Raw genomic sequence first — 25771 nt, 5'->3', positions numbered from 1 at the left:
ACGTTCCTGGGAGGCAAGGAATCAATTGGCGCCGGGGGCGTCCCCGCCGGCGAGTCCATCGGAGACCCAGAGGACGCCCCAGGAACGGAAGAGGACCCAAGGGAGGCCTGCAAAGCCGTAACATAGGCCTCCATTTGGGCCAGAGGCTCCCTCACACCCGGAAAGGGAGCATATAGGGGGGGCGACCGTCGGGAGCACACGTCCGGAAAGTTCCGGGAACCAGTGCCCCTGACAACAGAAGGTGAGGTTGATGACCTAGGCAACAAGCGACTTGACTTACCAAGTGTAGAACAACGGCCCCGGACCCCAGAGGGCGATCAATGGCGGAACCGAACAGTAAAGGGAACTGCAGTCTGCGAAGAGGCCGGGGGGGCGAGACAACTCCGCCTGGGACAGCCGTGCCAAGATCATACGTCGCTCGGGCCGAGACTTCAGTTTCAGACGTTGGCAGGCTTCACAGTCCGTGGAGTCATGATGCTCGCCGAGACACCACATATAAATAAGATGCTGGTAGGTCGCGGACATTTACCGCAAACAGGAATTACAAGATTTAAAGCCCGAAGGCATCGCACACTGTTCCCGAAGGGTCGAAAATGAAGCCTGAAGACAGGCCAGAGGAGCTCACTCTGGATCTGCGTTGCTCGCGGAAAAGGAGGAAACTGCTGCCAGCGCGCCTGGAGGGACTTATATGAACTCGCTGAGGTCACATATGTCGACGACGTAAGGACAGGGTCAAGTGGCGCCGTCCTCCGGCGCACAGAGGTCTCACGCCTGGGATATTTTAAGTTAAGGAATCTGCGGCTAGATGTCTCTATCAGATCCAAAGAACAACACAGTGTTTAAATGACAGTCAAACAAGAAGTAACAAAAACTTACTGTAATCTGTACCAGTCCATTTTTGACAGGGAACTCAATTTTACTAGTATTACCCTCAAATTGTGGAATATCTGTATCCTCTTCTGAATTACTTTCAATGCGAGCTATTACGTTGCCAGTCAAATTCATGCCAGCAGGGTTGTCATATTCATCCTAGAACAAAACAATTTAATTAGATGTGCACCACCTTAACGTTTTTCTCTTTTTTACATAAAGCATGGAGTTCAGATTATATCACCTTCAAAACATTAAAAGCAGCATCGCAAAACATGGCTACATCACGAAACTAAGCATTATTTTACGCCACACTGTATTTATTGATAACACAACATAATCTAGGAACCAGATTTTTTTTAAACTTATTTAATTTAGTAGCTAGTACAATACACCCCCCTCATTTAACATGTTCTAAATGCCTGTTTCAATAGTATCGATGAGTTGGAACTCAAAGAATTCAAGCAGATTGTTGCTTTCTGTAATAGATGTTCCGGATTGATGTACATCTTTAATTTTGAGATTCCTCCAAATGCCAGATTATAAGAGGAAAACAAATTCTAATATTCTACGGTAGATGGCATGAGGTGCAAAGAACAACCTGTGGAGCCACATGTGTGACTTGTGAAAGTGTAGAGCAAGTTTCTTACAATCGGTAATGCATTATCTGGGAGAGACAGGATCTAGCCGCAGATCCTTATCTTAGAATCCCCCCCGAAGCACCAGACTGTATCCGGACAGTTTTTCAGCAGTACCTCTGTGGATAGGTACAGGGCGTCGAGAGACTCCGTAGCGATGTCGTCTTCCAAATGTGACATCAACAGAGTCCATATATGCCCTCCCCAGATGCACTGACGTCAGTTTCAACTGTGATTATTTCCGAGCCAACAAAGATGAGCCACTTAGAGAAACAGTCTCTAGAAACAGTGTGCCAAAATCACAAGTTACTACTTATGTAACGATATATCTGTAAGAGACATTAGTTAGTGATAGATTCCTTACCTTAGAATATCCTCAGGCGTCAGACTGGTTCCGGAAAGTTTTTCGTCAGCAGTGCCCTTGCGTGTCGGAAGGTGGCGCTGTGCAGCTCCGCATCCGTCGCTGGCGTTGTAGCGACGAGATGACGTCACAGACACTTCTTAGGCGCCACCAATGCGCGCTGACTTCAGTTCTGTACACGACTTTCCGCGCCAGGAAAGCAGAGCCATGCAAGAAACTGACCACTGGTGCCATGAAACTAGGGCCCTGAAAGGGATGACCTTAACCCTAGACATCAGCTCGCAGAACGGGGCGGATGGATGGGCGGTATGGAACCTATCACTAACTAATGTCTCTTACAGATATATCGTTACACAAGTAGTAACTTGTGCATCTGAAAGAGACACTTTAGTGATAGATTCCCTACCTTAGAATAGATACCCCAGCAATACCAACCCCGGTGGTGGGTCTGCGAACAAGATGACACCAGAAAGTAACAGAGAACAGAACAGTCAAAGAAGCCGTCTCTCCTGACTTGACTGTCAAGGCAATAATTCTTGGTAAAAGTGTTTGGCGAGACCCACGTAGCTGCCTGACAAATGTCCTGCAAGGGAATACCGCGACCCAAGGCAGTAGTGGCTGCCGTTGCCCTGGTAGAATGGGCACGCAGCCCCACAGGAGGCTCCTTCTTAATTAACAAGTAACATGCTTTGATGCACAGAACGACCCACCGAGAGATGGTTTGTTTGTGCACAGCCCGACCTTTTTTGGTACCCACGTAGCCAACAAAAAGTTGTTCATCCAACCGGACCTGTTGTGTGTGCTTCAGATAAAACGAGAACGCTCATTTTGGGTCCAGATGGTGGAGCCTCTCTTCCTCCTTTGAAGGATGCAGAGGCGGAAAGAAGGTGGGCAAAGTGATGGTCTGCCAGATGTGGAAGGGTGTGACAACCTTTGGCAAGAAAAAAGGGCGAGTCCTTAAAACCACCTTGTACGGATGAACAAGAAAAGGAGGTTTAGCCTGGAGTTCACTCACTTTTCTGGCAGAGGTGACTTTAGAGTGAGAAGACTAAAGGGACAGTTCTAAAGGGGCTCAAAGGGAGCGCACATCAGATAGGTCAAGACAAGATTTAAGTCCCATTGAGGCATTATGAAAGGCACAGGAGGAAACGATAAACAACCGGGGACTTAAAAAGAGAAGGCTGATCTGGAAGCCGCAGAAAGGCGGAGATGGACGAAAGATAACCTACGATAGTGCCCAGAGCAGAGCCCTGCTGGGCCAAAGAGAGAAGGAACAGAAGGACCTCGGAAAGAGGAGCAGAAAAGGGGATCCACAGCCTTTGCTGTTCACCATGCCACAAATGTGTTCCACATTCAGGCCTATACCGTTTTAGTGGAGGGACGCCTGGCTGTCAGAATGAAATCACAGACTTCAGGAGGAAGTTCGAAAATTGTCAACTGTCACCGCTCAATCTCCACGCATGGAGGTAGAGGCTGGACAGGTTCGGGTGGAGGACCGTCCCTGCAGCTGCGATTGAAGATCCTGCCGAAGAGGCAGTTGGATCAGGGGATCGATCGCCATGCTGAGCAGCTCGGGATACCAGTATCTTCGTGCTCAATCTGGAGTAACAAGAATGACTTGTGCCCGGTCGAGACAAATCTACTTCAGCACTCTGGACAGAAGTGGTATAGGCGGCAAGGCTTATAGTAGACCGCAAATCCACTAGCGACGAAAAGCGTCGCCTAGCAAGTGCCGTCCTGGAAATTCCAATGGCAAGAACTGATGACATTGCGCGTTCGCTTCGGTGGCGAATAGATCTAACCAAGGCTCTGCAGAAAGAGACCTTGCGCCACGTCTGAGTGCAGACGCCATTCGTGATCCATCATGCACCGGCGGCTGAGTTCGTCCGCCCTGGTGTTCAGAGAACCTGCCAGGTGTTGAACCACCAAGGAAATGCCTTGATGTTCCAGCCATGTCCAGAGGCGTAGAGCCTCCTGACACAGGGTCCACGACCCAACCCCGCCCTGTTTGTTGCAGTACCACATGGCGGTGGTGTTGTCCGTGAACACCTGCACTACACTCCACCGGACAGAGGGGAGGAATGCCTTCAGTGCAAGCCAGATCGCCCGCAGCTCCAGAAGGTTGATGTGGAGCCTGGACTCCGCCGGAGACCAGAGGCCTCTGATCTTCACCTCTCCCATGTGGCCCCCCCAGCCCTGGAGGGAGCGACCGTCACAACTACGTACTTCGGTTGGGGTAGGGAGAGGGATCTGCCGCTGACCCAAGTACATGGTGTGAAATTTAGAGAGAGAACAGCAGGGCTGTGGGTCTGATTAGCAGGCCCACAGCCACATTAAGTCGAAAACCAGTGAAGCAAAAAGCAAAAAAATGGGGTGACCATAGGATAGCAGACCCTACTCTCCTACACCGGCTCAAAAGGAGCGCACATCAGGTAAGTTAGAACCAGGTTCAAGTCCCACTAGGGCATCACGAAAGGAACAGGGGCGAACATATGAGTGATGCCTGTAGGAAGGTGGATATCTGACTATGGTTACCCCCAACTTTTTGCCTGGTGTTTTGCTGGTTTCTGACTTAGTTGGCCTGGGATCCTGCTATTCAGGACCCCAGGCTTCCTGCTCTCTCTGTTAAAATGGATTCCATGTACCTTAGGTACATATCTAATTGGATACTGGGTCACCTTATCAGTCCCTGTACAGTGTACCTTAGGTACCCAGGGCATAGGCTTACTCAGGGCCTACCAGGGGCTGAAGCATGTATTATGCCACCCCTGGCTGGCTATCTAAATCTGACAAAACTGGCTGCACGACAGCTGGGGCAAGGTGGTGTAATCACCCTTTGCTGTAGATATAGTATACCTATATCTAACCCTAAAATGGACACATATCCTCCTATCAGTCACTCCTATGGCAGGCCTTAACAATCCTGAAGGCAGAGTGCTTGGAATTATGTGAGATGGTGCTCTGGCATGAGCTGAGCCCGTCTGCAGCTTGCGGAACCAAGTCCTAATAGCTGTTCCATGATAACGCTATACCATATACTCTTAAGTGCATTATCAACCTCGCGGTTAAATGCTAACTCTGGTATAACATTATCAAAACATGTCGAGTAAGGTGTCATACGAATTGGAATACTACCACCTCGCCAATTCTGGCGACAGGGGTATGATTCCACCCTTCTAGAGGGACACGAAATGTATGTAACTGTGAACCCCGGTTAAAGTTAACTCGAGCCTTGGCATCACAAAATGGATGCTGCCACCACAGACACAAGTCTGACCTCCTACTGCTGGGAGTCCTTCTAGCGAGGGCGGCCTGGACAAAGGGTTTCCTGCCTTGGGAGATGCTAGCACCACCCCAGACAGGATTTTGTGTATTGGGTAGGATAGGCCTGAAAGGAATGAGACATGCCTGGGGCACACAAGGTGCCCTGTGCATACACCGGTTCAAACCATTTGCTGGGGCATCCCTGCCCCAGCCCTGGCGGGAAACCGGACAAAGGATAGGGGGTGTAACCACCCCCCTTCCTGGTTCCACCCAGGGGAGGGACCTAGTCAGTAGTGCAGCCCCCTTTAGCAGGATAAAGGTAGGAGCTGGTCCCATTCCAAATTAGATTATCCTGAACTATTCAACAAGAGGAAACTCTGGCCTTCGACGTTATGCTCCACAGAAGACTGAGGAATCTCCCTTGTGGACAAGGAGTGTCCACCCTGCAACTGCAGGCACCATCAAGCGTCCAGCTGCTTCACTTTGTCGTCTTCCCTCGAGGATCCAGACTTCAGAGCCCGACGAGACCCGGATTCCCAGACCTCTCCGACCTCAACTCACATCTGCAGCAAAGCTGAGACCCGTGGGTGCGACGAGACACGTGGGACCGGCCATCTTGAACGAACCTGCACTTCGCTTCCAGCACGACTCCCGAGGTAAACTCGACCAAGTGCTTTGGGGACTGAGACGCCCCAACCCCGAGCAGCCCCTGCACCGAAGATCAACCCTCCAGCATCCACGAGATCTGCTTGGGGCCCTTCTGCTTGTTTGCTGCTCGACGCGTTGTCTGGTCACTTGCCGGCTGGCTAGTGGCCTCCTAGACGACGAACCTTTGAATCTTCACTGCTGGTCTGGTTGCTCCAGACTGGCCCTTGCTCCCTTCCAAAAGAGGGGCACCCCGGACTCTCCTAGTCCGCACCAGACGCTTTCTCCACTCACCGCGTGGGTTGCCTTTGCCAAGGCCTGTTGACGCCGATTCCGGATCCAACACCGCCAACAGCGAGAGCCTGCGTGGGACAGCTCGTGCCTCCATCCTGGTCGCCGAAGACACCTCCTGGTCCACGTGGCTGCAGAGTCAAGCGTCCACTCTTCACCTGATCGCGACGACGACATCTGGTTCTTTCCTGGTTCCACTCCAGTCACTGGCTAGTGACTGTGAACATTGTCCCCTCTGCTTTCAGGTCTCCTTCTTCAACAATCCACCCTTGGATTGCACCGGACATCTTCCTCCTGGTCGGCTACAGCATCTTTTCTTTCAGCCTCCATTGACTTCAACGCGAGAACCCGACGCACTTTGACCCCTATGCACCCGTGGGTGAGGTAACAAGGGCACTTCGGTGCTCAAGGGTAGTTTAACTGTCCTAGTGTCCAGTTCCACAGTCGTTTTAGTCCTATCTAGTCAGGATTGTCCGTACTCACCTTTAACTTGAACTGTACTGTCCATAGACGTTGTTACGCATCTCGCGTGTGAGTTCGCACTCTGCACACGCGTCCCGTGGGCCTCCTATTACTTACCTAAGGTGAAGATAGCGTAGTCCTAGCGAACCTCCAGCCTCTGGACAGATCCATTTCTTTTATCGACTCTCACATTCCACTTACTTAGTATATGGTTTGTCGTGCCTCTAAGGCACCATTGTAATTTTGTGCAACTTGTGTTCAACGCAGCAAACCCGACGCAAATTCAGCCCTATGCACCCGCAGCCTGTGGGTTAGGTAACTAAAGCTTCTAGGTGCTGAAGTCTGTGTCCACTATCCTAGTGTCCAGGTCCACTGTTGTTTTCCCTCCATCCATCCGGGTTCGTCCGGAATCCGTAACTTTCCAAACTGTAAGATCCATAGACGTTGGTACGTATCCCGCGAGAGAGTTTCCACTCTGCACGTGAGTCCCGTGGGCCTCCTGCTCCTTACTTACCTAGTTTGTAGCGTAGTCCCAGCGATCCTCCAGCCTCTGGATCTCCTTACAGTATTTTCCTTCCTCGCATTCCATTGTTCTGAGTATATGGGTTGCCGTGCACCTCAGGCACACTTGCCACAAATCTGTTCCACCTGCAGGTGTATACCGACTTTGTGGAGGGACGCCTGGCTGCCAGAATCACATTACAAACTTCAGGAGGCAAGTCAAATGGCCTCAACTGCCGCCGCTAAATCTCCAAGCATGGAGGTGGAGACCGGACAGGTTCGGGTGGAGGACCGTCCCCTGCTGCTGCGACAGAAGGTTCTCCTGAAGAGGCAGACGAATCGAGGGATCGACAGACATGCTGAGTAGCTCTGGATACCAAAATCTTTGTGCCCAGTCCGGAGCCACAAGGATAACTTGGGCCCTGTCGCGCCTGATATTCTTCAGCACTCTGGGCAGAAGTGGTATAGGCGGAAAGGCGTACACCAGACCGCAGCTCCACTCGCGACGAAAAGCGTCTCCGAGCGAGTGCCGCCTTGGAAATTCAAACGCGCAGAACTGATGACATTGCGCGTTCTCTTCTGTGGCGAATAGATCTAACAAAGGCTCTCCCCATTGCTGAAAGAGGCCTTGCGCCACGTCCGAGCTCAGACGCCATTCGTGATCCATCATGCATCGACGGCTGAGTTCGTCCGCCCTGGTGTTCAGGGAACCTGCCAGGTGTTGAACCACCAGGGTCACGCCCTGATGTTCCAGCCACTGCAGAGGCGCAGAGCCTTCTGGCATAGGGTCCACGACCCCACCCCGCCCTGTTTGTTGCAGTACCACATGGCGGTGGTGTTGTCCGTGAACAACTGCACTACACTCCCCCGGACAGAGGGGAGGAATGCCTTCAATGCAAGCCGGATCGCCCGCAGCTCCAGAAGGTTGATGTGGAGCAGGGACCCCGCCGGAGATCAGAGGCCCCTGATCTCCGCCTCTCCCATGTGGCCCCCCTAGCCCTGGAGGGAGCGTCCGTCACAACTACGTGCTTCGGTTGGGGTAGGGAGAGGGATCTGCCGCTGACCCAACCGCGGTCCGTGAGCCACCACTGCAACTGTCTTGCAGTACCCTCCGAGATCAAGACATGGTCGGACAAGTTGCCCTGATGCTGGGCCCACTGAAACTTCAGGTCCCATTGCAGAGCCCGCATCCGCCACCGGGCGTGATGCACCAGAAGGATGCAGGAGGCCATCAGCCCCAGAAGCCGCAGCGTCACCCTGACCAAGACTCGTGATAAAGGCTGAAAGATTGGAATCAGAGCCCGAATATCCCGAACCCACTGTTCGGGAGGATAAACCCAAAACTGCGCCGAGTCTAGAACCGCTCCGATGAAGAGGAGCTTCTGAAAGGGACACAGGTGTGACTTCGGCACATTGATGGAGAACCCCAGCAGGTGCAGGAGGTCGGCCATAGTCTGGAGGTGGCCGACGACTGTCTGGGGCGAGCCCGCCTTCAACAACCAGTCGTCGAGGTAGGGGAAGACTGAAACCCCTAAACTGCGCAGATGACCTGCGACCACCGCCATCACTTTCATGAACACCCGTGGGGCGCTGGTAAGGCCGAAGGGGAGCACGGTAAACTGAAAGTGCTCGTGGCCTACCGTGAACCGCAGGTAACGCCGGTGGGCCGGGGATGTGGAAATAGGCGTCGTGCAAGTCCAACGCTACCATCCAGTCTCCTGGGTCCAGGGCAGCTAAGACCTGAGCCAAAGTCAGCATCTTGAACTTCTCCTTCCGGAGGAAGCCGTTGATGTTCTGTAGGTCCAAGATAGGGCGTAAGCCCCCTTTGCCCTTCTTGGGTACCAGAAAGTAGTGGGAGTAACAACCACACCCTACTTCTGGCCCAGGAACGCGCTAGATGGCCCCCTTGGCCAAGAGAGCTGTAACTTCCTCTTGTAGAAGCTTCAAGTGATCCCCGACACGCGGTGGTACTGCGGTGGCATGGCTGGAGGGGACGCCTCGAAGGGGAGGGAGTAGCCCCTTCGGACGATTTGCAGCACCCACCTGTCCGATGTGACAGTGCACCAGTGGTGATGGTGATGGCGGACCCTGCCCCCCCTGGCGTCACATGGGCCTGAAAGCACGGACTAGGAGGGTTTTGAGGCGGATGCTGCGGGGGTAGGTGTGGACTGGCCTCGCCGTTGTTCCCGACCACCACCACGGCGGTTCCCACATCCGCCACCGCGCCGGATGGTAGTCTGCGGCCCGTGGCTGGCAGGACGTGTGGGGGCGCCCCTTCCTTGGCCACGAAAGGAGCAAAAGGCAGCAGTTTGCTGGTGCGGGCCGAGAGGCTTAAGGACTTGGCCGTAGCCCTGGAGTCCTAAAGTGCTCAAGCTCATGGTCTGCCTTGTCGCCAGAGAGGCGACGGCCATTAAACGGCATGTCCATAAGGGTGTTTTGGACATCAGCCGAAAAGTTGGCGGACATCAACCAGGCGTGGCGACGAATCGCCACGGTCGTTGCCATAGCTCTACCCAGTGAGTCGGTGGTATCCATCTCACACCAGATGGCATACCGTGCCGCATCTCGACCCTCCGCAAGGGCTTGGGCGAGTTTAGTCCGGGCCTCCTCCGGACATTGTGGCAGCACGTCCGCGACCGTGTCCCACAGAGAGTGGGTGTAACGGCCCAAGAGGCATGTGGTGTTGACTGACCGCAATCCCAAACTCAGGGAGGAGAATTTCTTTTTTCCGTATTGCTCATACCTCTTGGATTCCCAATCAGGGGGAGCCGCCGGGAATGCGGTCTGGGAGTTAGAGGCCTGGATAACCAGGCTCTCGGGAGTGGGGTGGGTGGACAGGAAGCAAGGGTCGCCCGGAGCTGGCGCCTGGGAGTGGTGTGGCTCACTGGTTAGAGGCGGCAGACCCGGAAGCAGAGAACGGCCCGGGACCAGGGTTCAATTCCCGACGCGGCAGGGTCGTGGACCAGGGTCAGCGGACTCGATGCCTACTCTAACCAGGGATCACACTCGGCAACTCTGGGCATTAGCTTGCCTCATCTCTACAACGGCCCTCCACATTTGCCGGGGATGCCTGGTTTCACCTTGGAGATACCCAGTAGGGACCATCTCACAGGGATAGCCAGGATGGGTTCCCCAGCGGTCTACAGCGCCACGACGCCTCAGGGCAGCAGTGCGCTTTACAAGACACACATACATTACATACATACATACATACATACAGGCTGACCTGTAGCGGGCTTGGACCAAGTGCCCAGAAGAACATCCGACAAGGCCTCATTAAAAGGCAGCAGAGGCTCGGCCGAGCTTGTCTGCTATTTAAGGACCTCTGTGAGGAGGTTAGTCCTCACGGCCGCGACGGGGAGCTCAAGGCCCAAGGCTTTGGCAGCCCGCGTCAGCACCACACTATAGGCAGCCCCCTCCTCCGTAGCCACAGTAGGAGGGGAGACAAAACCAGTGTCGGGCGAGGTGTCCAGACCACTGGCCTCCCCAAGCTCACCTGTCCAGTCCTGAAAAGACTGACACTCAGGTGCCAGAGGGTCCTCGGACCCCTCCCAATCCCCCTTGTCACCCATCGCCTGATACTCAGGCTCAAAAGACGGGGCCGGGTCGTAGAAGTAGAATTCTCCCATCGGTGTCGAGAGCGACGCCGCTCCGGCGCCGGACCCGAATCGAGGGCAGGACCGGGGACGGCGTCGTCCTAGGACGGCGCCGGGGGCGACACCCTGGGGGATGGCGCCGGCGAGGTCGTGAGGTCGATCGGCGGCGACCCGGATCCGGGTGGGCCCTGCGGCATCGGGACTGAAGTCGCCGACGGCGTCGGAGCCGAAGCACCCGACGGCGCCGGGGCCAAAGCACCCGGCCCGCTGGGGGACCCAGTCGGGGCCGCTTGGCCGGAAGGCGCCGCGGAACCTGACGGAGGAGTGAGCGACCTCATGGTCGAGAGGAAGGCCTCGATCTCCTCCGGCGTTGCGTGCTGCCCAGGGACCGGCGGGTATGGAGCAGGCTGCGACGCCTGCGGCTCCGGCGGAGCCGCGGGGGCAGTGTCGCCCAAACCCCAGGCCGCGTCGCATGAGCGTCGGGGGGAGTCAGAAGAGCGATGTCGTCTCTTCGACTTCTTGTGCCTCTTACCTGAGGACTTCAACCCCGAAGACTGGTGACGACTCCCGGAACTGTGGGGACTCTGGCCCCGCGACCGGTCCCACGACCTCCTTCCGGACCGGGACCTCGAGCGGCGCGGGGCTGACTGCCGGAGCTCGAGTCGCTTGTGGGACCGCTCCCGCCTAGCTTTAGACGTCAGGGCCCGGCAGTCGGAGCAGGACTTGTCGTCGTGGTCTGGGCCCAGACAGTGAAGACACCGGCGATGGGGGTCGGTAACCAACATCAGTCGGTTGCAATCAAAGCAGGGTTTGAACCCGGGTATCCCTACCGGCACCGTCGGAGTCGTTAGAGACTTGAAAGATGATCAAAAAGGATCGGAAAAGTTAGTGAAAAATTGACTAGGATACAACTTTTTCCGGATCGGCGCTTGCTGGCGCGGAAAAAAGAAGAACTGACGTCAGCGTGCGAGGGCGGCGTCTAAGTACTCCGGCGACGTCATCTCTGCGCCAACGACGCCGACGACAGACACAGAGCCGCAGACTACACCTACCGACGCGCAAGGGTACTGCTACGCAAAACTTTCCGGATCCAGTCTGATGCCTGGGGATATCCTAAGGTAAGGAATCTATCACTAACGTGTCTCTTTCAGATTGTCGAATTTAAAAACAACATATGGTTCGGGATGAGACATGCACGATGCAAAGTCTCAGTGTCTTGTACCTGCCAGCCTTTAGAACCCCAAACAGATTTAAGATCAATAGTATCTTTCCACAGTTAATAGCCCCCAACTGCTAATTGGTCAAGAAAGGACTTGGAATATAGTAATTTAGTGTGGGCAAGTCTAACTTTGGAAGAGGACTTGCCAGTCATCTTAAAATAAAATGCTTCAGGATTAGATTGATTAAAATCAGTAAAATATGTAAACTTTTTCAAAAGAGTTTTTGAGCTGCTTTCGACGGGAGTCGGACAATGCTCCAATTGTGTGTAATCAACCACATTTCTAACTGTGTTTGCTTTGTGCAGAAAATGATTGCCATAATGTTGGTAGCAAAATAAATCAGCATAGTTGGCGGAGTCTAAATACAAATCTTCAGCATCAAAAGCAGCATAATATTTCAAATCTAAAAACAGAGCCTCTACGGCCTGCACATTCCAGTCATCAGAGCGTATAATTTGTTTAACCACATCCCCCATTGAACCACATAATACATTGGGAACATTAATAACCTCTGTGGGGCCGTGGATTTGAAATTTTACAGCATTCCATACAATCCCATCTAAAACGGACCAAGCTGTGATGTTAACAAAAGTCTGGTCCCTCTTCATGATGTGAGATGAGGAGTGGGGTGCCAAAGTTCCATCAATTAGTCTAATTGAAGTTCTTTTTTTAACATAGTGTCCATTTACAAAACGGAAAAAATACACCACAAATCCAATCAACATGAATAAAAAAAGCACCAGCCAAATATAAGTCCACGGGGGTATCAAAAAATGTTTCTTAAACCAAACAGCAAAAATCGAAATTTTCGATGGGGACGTGGATGTAACAGAGTCAATGTCAAATGAAAAGCGTGACTGGTTAACTGCAGATGTTTGCATATCAGGTATCAACAAGTCTGTAGGGTAGGTATACTCAGTATCATTAAGTGGATCACCAGCCGGTGTATTCAATAAAGGATCAGTTACTATAAGGCATCTCGAAGGCAACGTCAGGCTTGGTGGAACTTGCCAGAGCCAAAACAGAATTTCTCAGCATCGCTGGACAAGAGACCGCTGGAGTCATACTAAGAAGAATCGGCCACTCGCTGTAATTTGACATTATCAATGGAGATGTACCTGTTTTCATTGCGACCAGGAAGTGGAGGTAAAATTACTGTTCTTGTACCCTGCATGCCAAGCACAGGAACTGGTGCATGATATGAGGGGCCAAACTCCTCCTTCTTCTTCACCTTCTCACGGACCAATCACCAACTCGGGGTAGCCAGCCAACTACTGGAATCTGAAGAGCAGCATCAGAAGTGGAGGGCAAATGTTCCTTTGCTAGACTGTCTCTGGTCTTTTGTAGATTCTGTAAAACAGCAGAATGTTCATCTAAGTCAAAGGATGCGGCAGATGCCGCCATGTCTAGACCCTCAAGGTCCGGAACAAACATTTTGATGCCAATGAGCATTTTGTATGGCGTCCACCCACCCAGAGACCTTCTAGGGAGATTATTAAGTGCACGCTGAATGCTATAGAGATGGGCTAGCCAGTTCCTACCTGTACCTAAAACCTTAGCTGTCAAGGATTGCTTTAAGTCACGGTTTATTCGCTCCACAACACTATTGCCCTCAGGCCTGTATAGAGACGAAAATTTGACTTGGACCCCCAATGAACCCATGGCATCCTTGTACGCCTTAGAGGCGAACGCTGGACCCTGGTCCGAATAAAAGCTGCCCCATGCAAAAATTCCCACAAAGACAAATCCCTGATGACAGTGCGGGCATCAGTACTCCTTTGCGGCCACACCCAAACAAAGCGTGTGCAAGAATCAATTGCAACCAAGATGTACTTATACACAGTATCAGAGGAGAAAGGACCGCAGTGATCTAAATAAAAACACCCAAGTGGTTTATTAGATATGTACAACTGTGTCTGGGGCGGGAGCGCAGCAGTTGAGGTTTAATCTGCTGGCATATGTCACAATGAAGGACATAATCACGCGTCTGTTTGTACAATCCGCGCCACCAGTAACGCTGTTGTACGAGAAATACAGTAGCTGACACGCGGGCATGAGCCGAGGCCATGCCCTCGTGAGCCACTATTATCAAAGCCTGCCTGCGGTCCGCGTTGGGAATTAACCTGTCACCAACGTCGTTAATTCTCACATAGGGAACTTTATCAGGATTTAAAAGATAAAAGTATTTAGAAGAGAAACCTCTAGGGTAATTACCTCCCTTCTCTGTTGCGGCAATAGCTGCCAAAATGTCATCATCAATCTTACATTTGGAACGTGTAACTGCTGCTACTAAATATGTCGCAACTTCGGTCTTCGCTGCTTCATCAGCAAGGCAGTTACCAACAGCGTGTACCCCCCACGCGTTGATGACCAAGAGTATGAATTACAAACACGAGTGGGAGCCGTTCTTTAAGCTCAGCCACTCGAACCCAAAGCATTTTGTGATTAATCGTGCTGCCTTTGGAATCACAATAGTCATTCTGAGTCCAAAAGAATGAATTGTCATTCTAAGACTGAACACAGTAGTAAGAGTCACTCACAATAAGAGTAGTCACACAAGGGTCAGCGTACTCCAGTGCAAGCACCAGAACACGTAGCTCTGCCAATTGGGCCGTACAGCCCCCTAATATCTGTGTATGCACGACATCGGACTTGAACTCTCCGTTCACCCTAGTACCAACCACTATTGCGCAGGCTGCTGAATACACATGTTTTGAAGCCGTAGCCGGCTGCGGCGATCCGTCTGTGTAAATGATACAATGGAAATCCTCCAGCGGGCTCATAGTCGGAGGAGCTGGATGAACGAATTCATACTGCAAGAACTCTTGAGTTTGCAAAGAGGAATCAAAGATGAACATGACATCTGGAGATGTCAAGGAAATTGACCATTGTATCCACCTCGGGTGCAAAGCTTTTGAATTTGGTACACTGGCTTTCGTCACTGCCTCCAAGGCAGGATACGGTGAAACAACCAACATGCGTTTCCCCTGCGACAGTGCCCGTTCTTTCAGAATCGCCATCTGCACTGCAGTCACCACTGCACCACAGTGGAAAAATGCATTTCAGCCTAAGTGTACAAGTATGACTTGTAAGCTGTAGGGACTGTGTTACGCTCATTAAAAGTCAGGTACGTGAAACCAACTGCGCATGGCACAATTCTTATCACCAGGTTGGTATGGTTGTCACTGTAGGAAGGTGGATACCTGACTATGGTTACCCCAGATTTTTGCCTTGTGTTTAGCTGGTTTTCGACTTAGTTGGCCTGGGATCCTGCTAAACAGGACCCCAGTCTATCTGCTCTCACTGTAAAATGGACTCTATGCACTCTAGGTACATCTCCAATTGGATATTGGGTCACCCTTGTGAGTCCCTGTATAGTGTACCATAGGTACCCAGGGCATAGGTGCACCCAAGGCCTATCAGGGGCTGAAGCATGTATTATGCCACCCCTGGCTGACACTCAAATAGACACAACTGGCTGATCACTCAGGCTGCTTAGGTATAGTATTCCTATACCTACTTATATATAGACACATAGTAACCTATAAGTCACTCCTATGGCAGGCCTTAACAATCCTGGAGGCAGAGTGCTTGGTTATGTGTGAGATTGTGCTCTAGCATGAGCTGAGCCTGTCTGCAGCTTTCGGAACCATGTCCTTATAGCTGTTCTATGATATCGCCATACCATATACTCTTAAGTGCATTATAATCCTCGCGGTTACATGCTAACTTTGGTTTGGCTATATCTAAACATGTCGTGTAAGGTGTCATACGCTTTGGAATACTACCCTCTCGCCAATTCTGGCAACGGGGGTAGCATTCCACCCTTCTAGAGGAAGAAGACATGTTGTTGCTGACTATCCCGGTTAAAGTTAACCAGAGCCCCAGCATCACAAAATGGATGCTGCTGCCACAGACACAAGTCTGACCTCCTGCTGCTGGGAGTCCTTCCAGTCACGGAGGTTTGGACAATAGGTTTCCTGCCTGGAGAGGTGCGAGCACCACCCCAGACAGGACTTTGTGTATTGGGACAGGGAGGGCTGAATAGATGAGACACTGCCTGGGGCACACTAGGTGCTCCATGCATACCTCAGTTCAAACCGGTTGCTGGGGCACACCAGCCCCAGCTCTGGCACGAAACTGGACAAAGGAAAGGGGTGTAACCACCCCCCTTCCTGGTCCCACCCATAGGAGGGACCTAGACAGTCTGCTCTTGAGGCCAAGGCTGTGGTGCCCTCTATCAGGCGCACTCGTATTGGAGGTCGTTCCTTCCGGTATCTAGCACCGCGTTGTTGGAACGATCTCCCTCGATCTTTAAGAACAGCTACCAATCTGCTTGCCTTTAGAAAGGAGCTAAAGACCTGGCTCTTCTCCCTGTAATTTTTTCCTTTCTTGGAGCACTGCTATGTTGTACACTTTTCCTTGTTTTTCTCTTCGCCAAAGCGCCGGGGCACTCCTCGGAGTAGCCGTGCGCTATAGAAGAGCCAATATAACATAACATAACATAACATAGACAGTAATTCGGCCCCTTTTAGTTGTATAAAGGTAGGAGCTGAACCCCAGGACTTTAGATTTGATCCTGAACTGAAACTTGAAACGAAACTCTGGACCTTCGACGTTCTGCTGAAGCTGAAGACTGAAGAATCTCCCTTGTGGCCAAGGAGTGACCACCCTGGGCAACCAGGCACCATCCAGCAAATCAACGGCTTGCTTTGTCGACGTTCCCGCCGGAACCCGAGCACAGAGCCTGACAAGACCCAGACTTCCAGACCTCTCTGACCCTCTCTTCACGTCTGCATCATAGCTGAGATGCGTGGAGGTGACGAGACACGCGGGACCGGCCATCTTGAAAAGTCCACGACTTGCTAACTGTGCAGCTCCTGAGGAATCCTCGAAGCTGTGCACTGGGGATTGAGAAGCCCCGAATCCGAGCTCCACCTGCACCGAAGATCAGCCCTCCACGAGTTCTGCGTGGGGCCCTTCTGCTTGTGTTCCACTCGACGCGTTGTCCGGTTGCTGGCCCGTTGGCTAGTAGCCTCTGTGACGACAATCCTTTTGAACCAACTCGTTTGTCTGGTTGCTCCTGACTGGCCCTTGCCTCCCTGCAAAGGTGAGGCACCTCAGACCTTGCTGGTCGGCATCAGAAACCTTCTTTGAATCCTGCGTGTGTTGCCTTTGCCAAGGCTTGTTGACTCCAATCCGGCAGTCGACCCCTCCATCTGCGAGAACCTAAGTGGGACAGCTCCTCTCCAGTATCTGTTCGTCCTCGACGCCTCCTGGTCCGCGTGGCTTAAGAGACAAGCTTCACGACAGTACCTGATTGCTCCTCGAAGTTGTCTGGTTCCTTCCTGGTTCCACCCGGTCACTGGCTAGTGACCCAGACTCTGTCCCCTCTGCTTTCAGGTCTTCTTCATCCTCGATCCACCCTTGGATCCACCCGGACATCTTCCTCCTGGTCGCCTGCAGCATCTTTCTTCACAGGCTCCTTAGACTTCAACGGCGAAACCCGACACATCTTCACACGTATGCACCCGCTTCCTGTGGGTGAGGTAACGCGAGTACTTCGGTGCTCCCAAGGGTATTGACTATCCAAGTGTCTAGGTTTTTAGTTGTTTCCTTCCAGCTAGACCGGAAGTGTCCTGAATCCTTCTTTTTCTAAACACTAAGTTCCCATTGACTTAACATTGACTCTCGCGCGTGTGTAAAGACACTGCAAGCGCCACCTGTGGGCCTCCTACTCCTAACCTAAGGGTCAGTTAGTGTAGCCCCAGCGATTCTCTAGGCCCTAGGCCTTTCCTTTTCTTGTGACGTGGTCCTTATACCACTTTCTTAGTATATGGTTTGCTTCGCCCCCAGGGCATAACTGTATTTTGTGCAACTTAACGTATTCTGACTAAGTATCTTGTTATGTGTTTTGCCTCTGACCTCATAAAGAGTTCAGAGGAGTGTGTTAGTAAATAAATACATATATATTATATATATATTCTGTGTGGTGTCCTTTCATTTGGTATTCAAGGGGTTACATATGGTAAAACAGCTGGCTTTGCACGCCCTCAAGACTCTTTTAGCCTAAGACTGTTCAGTCCACGCTACCACTAGGATAGCTGGCCTATAAGGTTGACTTACAACCATCACCATAAGGGTTGTTTGGACTGGTGCAAGGTGTTCACTAGAATAGTGAACATCATATACCAGGCCAACTTCTCACAGCCCCCTTGGCCAAGAGGGCCGTAACTTCCTCATGCCGAAGTTGCAAGTGATCCCCCGACATGCGGTGGTACTGCGGTGGCATGGCTGGAGGGGTCGGCTCGAAGGAGGGAGTAGCCCTTTCGGACGATTTGCAGCACCCACCTGTCTGAAGTGATGGTGCGCCAGTGGAGTAGGTGATGGCGAACCCTGCCTCCTACTGGCGTGGAATAGGCCTGAAAGCTCGGACTAGGAAGGCTTTGAGGCGGATGCTGTGGAAGTGGATGTGGACCGAGCGGGCCTCAGTCCCCCTGCACCGCCACAGCGGTTACCACGTCCGCGTAGAGTTTGGTTCTGCGGCCTGTGGCTGGACGAACATGATGGGTCGCCCCTTCCTTGGCCACGAAAAGGACGAAAATCTGAAGTTTGCTGGCGCTGGCCTAACAGGCTTAAGGACTTGGCCGTAGCCCTGGAATCCTTGAAACGCTCAAGCGCACTGTCTGCTTTGTGCCAAAAAGGCGACGGCCATCGAAGGGCATGAGCTTGTTTTGGACATCCCCCGAAAAATTGGCGGAACTCAGCCAGGCGTGGCGACGGATCGCCACTGTCGTGGAAATTGCTCTGCCTAGCGAGTCTGTGGTGTCAAGTCCACATCGGATGGAATACCGTGCTGTGTCCCACCGCTCAGCAAGAGCCTGGGCGAGCCGTGTCTGGGTCTCCTCCGGACACTGAGGCAGCACGTCCGCCACCGTATCCCACAGAGAGTGGTTGTAACGGGCCAAAAGGCATGCTGTATTAATGGACCGCAACCCCAAGCTGACTGAGGAGAACAGTTTCTTCCTGAACTGATCAAGTCTTTTGGATTCCGGATCCGAGGGAGCGGTCGGGAATGCGGTCTGGGACATAGAGGCCTGGATCACCAGACTCTCTGGGGTGGGGTGTACGGACAGAAAGCAGGGGTCGCCCGGAGCCGGGCGATGGCGTTGGGCCACGTTCCAATTCACAGGGGGCACTGTGGAGGTCTTAGACCAAGTGCCCATCAGAACGTCGGTGAGGGCCTCATTGAACGGCAGAATAGGCTCCGAAGAGCTTACTGGCGGTTGAACAACCTCAGTGAGGAGATTAGTCCTCATGGCTGCAGCAGAAGCTCAGGAGCCAAGGCCTTGGCTGCCCTGCGCAACACCACACCATATGTAGTGCCCTCCTCCGTAGCCACGGAGGGAACAGAGATGAAACCAGTGTCAGGCGATGTGTCAAGACCACTGGCCTCCCCCAGCTCATCTCCCCAGTCCTGACTTAACTGGCACTGTTGTGCCAGAGGGTCCTCAGACCCCTCCCAGTCCTCCCCTTCATCCGTGTCCTGATAAACAGGCATAAAGGACGGAGCCGGGTCATAGATGAATTGCTCACCCACCGATGCCGGAGACGGCGCCGATCCGACGCCGAACCCGGACAAGGGCTGAAACCGGGGGTGGTGGCGTCTGAGGACGGCGCCAGGATTGGCACCATAGGGGTCAGTGCCAGTGGAGGAGTCGTGAGGTCGACTGGCGTCGACCGGGATCCAGGCTTGGATCCCGGGGGGTCGAGCGGCGCCGGGACCGAAGTTGCAGACGGCACTGGGGCCGAAGCCGCCGGCTCGCTAGGACCCTCAGTCGGACCCGCTGGGTACGAATGCACGCCGGCGGGTCTCGAGGGAGGAAAGAGACTCCTCATGGTCACGAGGAAGTCCAGAATCTCGCCCAGCGTCGCATTGAGCCCAGGGACCAGACGGTGTGGGGCTGGATGCGACGCCTGCGGCTCCGGCGGAGCCGCGTGGGTGGTGCCACCCGAACCCGCGACCGGCGAGGGTAGTCAGAAGAGCGATATCGCCTCTTGGACTTCTTCCCATGCCTCGACTTACCTGAATGCGGGACTTGGAATCCGACGAGCGGTGGTGGCGCGACTTCCTCCTCGACCGGGACCTCGAGCGACGCAGAGCCAACTGTCGGATCTCGAGAAGCTTACGGGACCTCTCCCGCCTAGCCTTCGAGGACAAGGCCCGACAGTCGGGGCACGACTTATCGCCGTAGTCGGCCCCTAGACAGTAGAGACACCGGCGGTGGGGGTCGGTAACCAACATGAGTCGGTGACAGGTATCACAGGGCTTGAAACCGGGCATACCTATCGGCACCAGGAGTCGAAGTCGACTCAAAGAAGATAGTCAAAAAGTGACTAAGGGTACTAGCTCTTCCCAGATCTGCACTTGCTGGTGCAGAAAAAAGAAGAACTGATGTCAGCGCACGAGGGCGGTGTCTAAGTACTCCGACGACGTCATTCCAGCGATCACGACGACGGACGTGGAGCCGCAGACGACACCTACCGACGCGCAGGGGTACTGCTGACGAAAACCTTCCGGACCCAGTCGGACGCCTGGGGATATTCTAAGGTAAGGAAATGAATATGCTACTTACCAGTATGCATCTGTTCTTGGCATGTAGGGCTGCTAACATTCATATCTTAGCATTAGATCGCCGCCTAGTGTTGGGTCCGGATGATCGCACATTGTTGTCCTGGAAGAGTCTTCGAAGTATCCTGAGATAGGTGGCTCCTCCCCTGGACTACAGTGCGCATGGGCATCGGCTCCATCCCCAGATTGTTTTTCGCCATTGTGGCAGAAGATGGAGTGCAAAGTGTAAAGGATGTCCATGCTAATAAGTGAATACAATAGTATATCTGCAGCTGCGACAGGCACCGGGGAGGAGGGCGGGCGATATGAATGTTAGCAGCCCTACATGCCAAGAACAGATGCATACTGGTAAGTAGCATATTCAGTTCGAGGCATGTGGGCTGCTAAATTCATATCTTAGCATAGAATACATAGCAGTCCCTCCATCAGCGGCGGTTGCCCGTGCCAGCTGCAGAAACCTGAAAAAGTGTCTTGAGAACAGCCTGTCCTACAGCAGCTTGCTGCTTGGAATGAACATCAACACAGTAGTGTTTTGTAAAGGTATGTGGTGTAACCCACGTGGCTGCTCTGCAAATGTCTTCTAAAGGAATGTTCCCCAGGAAAGCCATAGATGCCCCCAGTTTGCGTGTGGAGTGCGCCCTTGGGGGTATCGTCAAAGTGCGCTTGGCCTTTTGATAACATATCTGGATGCACTTAACAATCCACCTGGCTATTCCTGCTTTGGAAATAGGGTTGCCTTTGTGTTGTGGTGCGAAGGCAACAAAAAGTTGTTTTGTCTTTCTAAAGGGTTGTGTCCTGTCCATGTAGTACATCAACGCCCTCCGTACATCTAAGGTATGGAGCATTCTTTCCGCCACCGTTTGTGGGTTTTGAAAGAATGCCGGCAAGTCAATAGTTTGGTTGAGATGAAACTGTGACACCACCTTCGGAAGGAATTTGGGGTTAGTGCGTAGCACTACCCTATTTGGATGAATTTGAATGAATGGCTCTTGGATTGTGAGCGCTTGTAGCTCACTAACACGTCTTAGAGACGTAATAGCTATAAGGAAAGCTACTTTCCACGTTAGGAACTGGAGTTTACACGAGTGCAGTGGCTCAAATGGTGGTCCCATTAGTCTTGTGAGGACCACATTGAGGTTCCACACTGGAGCTGGCGGTGTTCTTGGGGGAATGACTCGTTTCAGACCTTCAAGGAAGGCCTTAATGGCAGGCACTCTGAAGACAGAGAGATGCTGCCTGTTCTGAAGATAAGCCGCTATGGCGGATAGATGTATCCGAATGGAAGTGTACGGTAGATTGCACTTGTAAAGATGCAGCAGATAGCAAATGATGTCATGGATAGATGCATCTAGCGGGTTGATGTCATTGGCAGTACAGTAAATGACAAAACGCTTCCATTTTGCAGCATAGCATGCTCTGGTAGTTGGCTTCCTTGCCTCCTTGATGATGTCCATGCATTCCGGAGGTAGGTTAAGGTATCCGAACTCTAGGACTTCAGGAGCCAGATCGCCAGGTTGAGCTGTTGCGGATCTGGATGCTGAATTTCTCCATGGTTCTGCGTTAAAAAACTGGGCGTGAGGCGCAGTCTTTGATGCGGCACCACTGAGAGTTCGAGGAACGTGGTGTACCATGCTTGGCGCGCCCACGTTGGAGCAACTAGGATGAGAGTCATCGCGTGCTGCCTTAGCTTCCTTGCGACCAGCGGTATCAGAGGGGCTGGCGGAAAAACGTACGCAAATTTGCCTGACCAGTTCATCCATATCGCATTCCCCTGCGACTGTGGGTGAGGGAACCTGGCGGCAAAGTGTTGGCATTTTGCGTTTTCTTTTGTGGCAAACAGGTCTATCTCTGGATGACCCCACTGCTGGAAGTACGGGCGGAGGACAGATGGGTGTATCTCCCACTCGTGCATTTGATGGCTGTACCTGCTGAGCAGATCCGCCATCTGATTGTCCTTTCCCGGGAGGTGTTCTGCCATGAGGAAGATGTTCCTCTGAATGGCCCACTTCCACATGCTCTGAGCCAGATGAGACAGCTGTGGCGAGTGGGTGCCTCCCTGCTTTTGAATGTAGTACATCGCGGTCATGTTGTCCGTCCGGACTAACACTACCTTGTTGCACAGATGTACAATGAAGGACTTGATTGCCATGAAGATTGCCATCAGTTCCAGATAGTTGATGTGCATCTTCTGTTGCTGCGTCGTCCATAGTCCCTGCACTGTGTAAGTGAGCAGATGAGCTCCCCATCCCTGGAGAGATGCGTCCGTTGTCAGGATAATCTGCGGCACTGGCTCTTGGAACAGTCGGCCCTTGCAAAGGTTGTGTGGAGTCCACCAATGCAGAGAGTTGTATGCCCGACTGGTAACCAACACTAGGTCTGTCAATTGCCCCTGAGCCTGTGTCCACTGATTCGCTAAGCACTCCAGGAGCGGGCGCATATGTAACCGTGCGTGAGGGACTATGAAGATGCAGGATGCCATCATGCCTATCAACTGCATGAACACTCTCGCTGGAAGCGAGTGTTGTGGTCTGAACCTTTGGATTAGAGCCTGCATGCTGTCTATCCTGACTTGGTTTGGGTGAGCCATGGCCGTCAGGGTATTGATTGTCGCACCTAGAAACTGCCGGACATGTGCTGGCTGAAGATGCGACTTTGGGTAGTTCAGCGAGAAGCCCAGATTGTGAAGGAGGTGAATGGTAGTCGACATGTCCGCGGCGCACTGTTGTTCCGACTTGGCTTGAACGAGCCAGTCGTCTAGGTAGGGGTAGACATGGATGTTCTGCCTCCTGAGGTGCGCGGCCACTGTCGCCAGACACTTGGTAAATACCCTTGGGGCTGTGGTGACTCCGAAGGGTAGGACTTTGAACTGGTAATGCTTGCCTTGAATAGTGAACCTGAGGTATTTTCTGTGGGACGGGTGTAGTGGAATGTGGAAATAAGCATCCTTGAGATCTAAGGTTGCTAAGAAGTCTCCTTGGTTTAGCAAGGGAAGAATCTGTTGCAATGTAAGCATATGGAAGTGTTCTGATAGTATGTACAGGTTGAGGGGACGTAGATCCAGAATGGGTCTGAGAGATCCGTCCTTCTTTGGAATAAGGAAGTACAGGGAATATACCCCTGTGCCTTCCTCTCCCACCGGCACGAGCTCGATTGCACCTTTTTGCAGCATCACCACTACTTCCTGCTGCAATAAGTGCAAGTGCTCTGCGGACATAGGCCTTTGCCTTGGCGGGATGTTGGGTGGAGTGGATTTTAGCTCTAGGCAATAACCGTACTGAACTAGTTTTTTCACCCACCTGTCTGTGGTGATGTTTCTCCAGACGGGCAGGAACTGCTGCAGTCTCCCCCCGACAGGTGTTAAGTGGTCGGGGGGCAGTGACAGAGAGTCACTGTTTGCTTGGGGTAGAGGAGCGGGAGCTGTTGTTTCCTCTGCCGCGACCTCTGTTGCTGTTATTTCTGTAGCCTCCCTTGTTCTGTTTTGTGAACGAGGATTGTGCTCCACCTTTTGAGAATTGAGATTGTTGACCCATTTGTCCTCTGGTGACTCCACGTGCACCTGAGCGACGAAAATTGTTGCCACGAAACTGTTGTGACTGTAGGGCCCCCATGGACTTAGCAGTTTCTGTGTCCTTTTTTATCTTTTCGAGGGTGGTGTCAACATCTGGACCAAACAGTCGATCAGGATTGACTGGCTGATTAAGGATGATTGTCTGAATATCAGGTTTAAACCCTGATATGCGGAGCCAAGCCTGTCGTCTGAGCATGACGCTAGTGTTGATTGCTCTAGCTGCTGTGTCTGCGGCGTCAAGCGCACACTTGATGGCTGCGTTGGAGATCAATTTTCCTTCCTCAATAAGCAGTTTTGTGGCCTCTTGAAACTGCGGAGGCAGGTGTTGTACAATCTGCTCTAGGGTGTCATAATGCGCCCTATCGTAACGTGCTAAGAGTGCTTGTGTATTAGAAATACGCCAAAAGTTGGCAGCCTGTGCAGCCACTCTTTTGCCCCCTGCCTCTAGCACTTTGGACTCTTTATCCGGGGGAGGAGCTTCACCCGTTGTTTGGGAGTTGGCCCTTTTGCGGGCATTGGCGACCACCAGGGAGTCCAGCGGCAACTGTCCCCGAATGTATGCAGGGTCTGCAGGTGCTGGTCTGTACTTTTTTTCAATACGTGGATTGACCACTCTCGCCCTGGTTGGTTCTTTAAAGATGTCCGCAGCATGTTTGAGGACCCCCTTGAGCATAGGCAGTGTCTTCACAGTCCTCTCAGAGACTGAAAAGGTGTCAAAGAGAAAGTCTTCTTCAACCGGGTCAGCATGCATGTCTACGTCATGATTAGTAGCTGCCCTCTCAATGAGTGCATGAAAACCTGCAGAATCCTCTGTTGGGGATGCACGTGCACTGAAAGGTTGTGGGTCTTGCCCCACAGTCTGGGTGCCTTGGTCACCAATGTCATCATATGCATCTGGATGTGCATCTGGTTCATTGATGGGGAAGGTGTATTGGTCCTCTTCATCATATCCCTCACCCTCAGATTGTTCTGGTGAGGGAGTAGGGCTTCTTCTTGGAGGAGGCTGGATAGGCTCAATGAGGTTAGAAGCGTCCTGAGGAACCCTTTTTTTCTTTAGTGGGATGACATAGGAGTCCAGAGGCTCTGAAGTGATCCTCCTTTTGTATAGGGTTAATTTGCCTGTGTTGGCGTCGATGAAGTGCTCAGAATCATCCTCTGATTCGAGTCCTCGACCTGAAGGTGCTCCCGCCGTAGAAGAATCCGACTTCTTTGGCGTCGATTTCGTGGAAAAGGCCTTCGGAGCCTCTTTCGGTGGCAGAAGGAAGAGAAGCTTACTCTTAGGCTGTGCCGGAGCGTCCTTCGGCGTTTGAGGAGCCGACGAAGCAGCGGCCTTGTCCCTGATTCTCTGTAGCGAAGCGGCGATGGGGGACGCCTCACTCACAGTGGCTTTTGGCGCTGACGAGGATGTCTTGACCTTTCCCTCGGATCCGACGTCATGGTGGCCTTACTTAGTTTTGGACGACGATGCATTTGTCGCTGACTCAGAGGCCTTGGATCGATGCGCAGATGTGCCAGCTGTCGATCCGTGCGCCCGTGTCGGTTCCGTGTCCACTACTGGATCCGTGCCGCTGGCCATGGCGTGCATCGACGGTGTCGCTGCGGTTGATCCGTGCCGACCACCCTTTTTAGAGGATTCCTCCTCTGGCGCCGATTTTGTCCCTGTGGGATCGACCGACTTCTTCGACTTCAGCGGACCGGAGGTCGATGGAGCCGATGCGGGTGC

General features: G+C 52.6%; 1 protein-coding gene across 1 annotated transcript in view; it reads right to left on the bottom strand.

The window, feature by feature from the left end:
* Positions 1-25771, bottom strand: part of SMCHD1 (structural maintenance of chromosomes flexible hinge domain containing 1) — a 2317253-nt gene that overhangs the window by 721463 nt on the left and 1570019 nt on the right. The window contains exon 37 of the mRNA XM_078687460.1: positions 877-1029. Within this exon, the coding sequence (XP_078543586.1) occupies positions 877-1029 (153 nt within the window). The remainder of the gene's footprint in view (positions 1-876; positions 1030-25771) is intronic.

The sequence above is a fragment of the Lissotriton helveticus genome, chromosome 4_1 (assembly GCF_964261635.1).
Source record: "Lissotriton helveticus chromosome 4_1, aLisHel1.1, whole genome shotgun sequence".
In the NCBI taxonomy this organism is placed as follows: Eukaryota; Metazoa; Chordata; class Amphibia; order Caudata; family Salamandridae; genus Lissotriton; species Lissotriton helveticus.
This window is presented reverse-complemented; position numbering and strand designations above follow the sequence as displayed.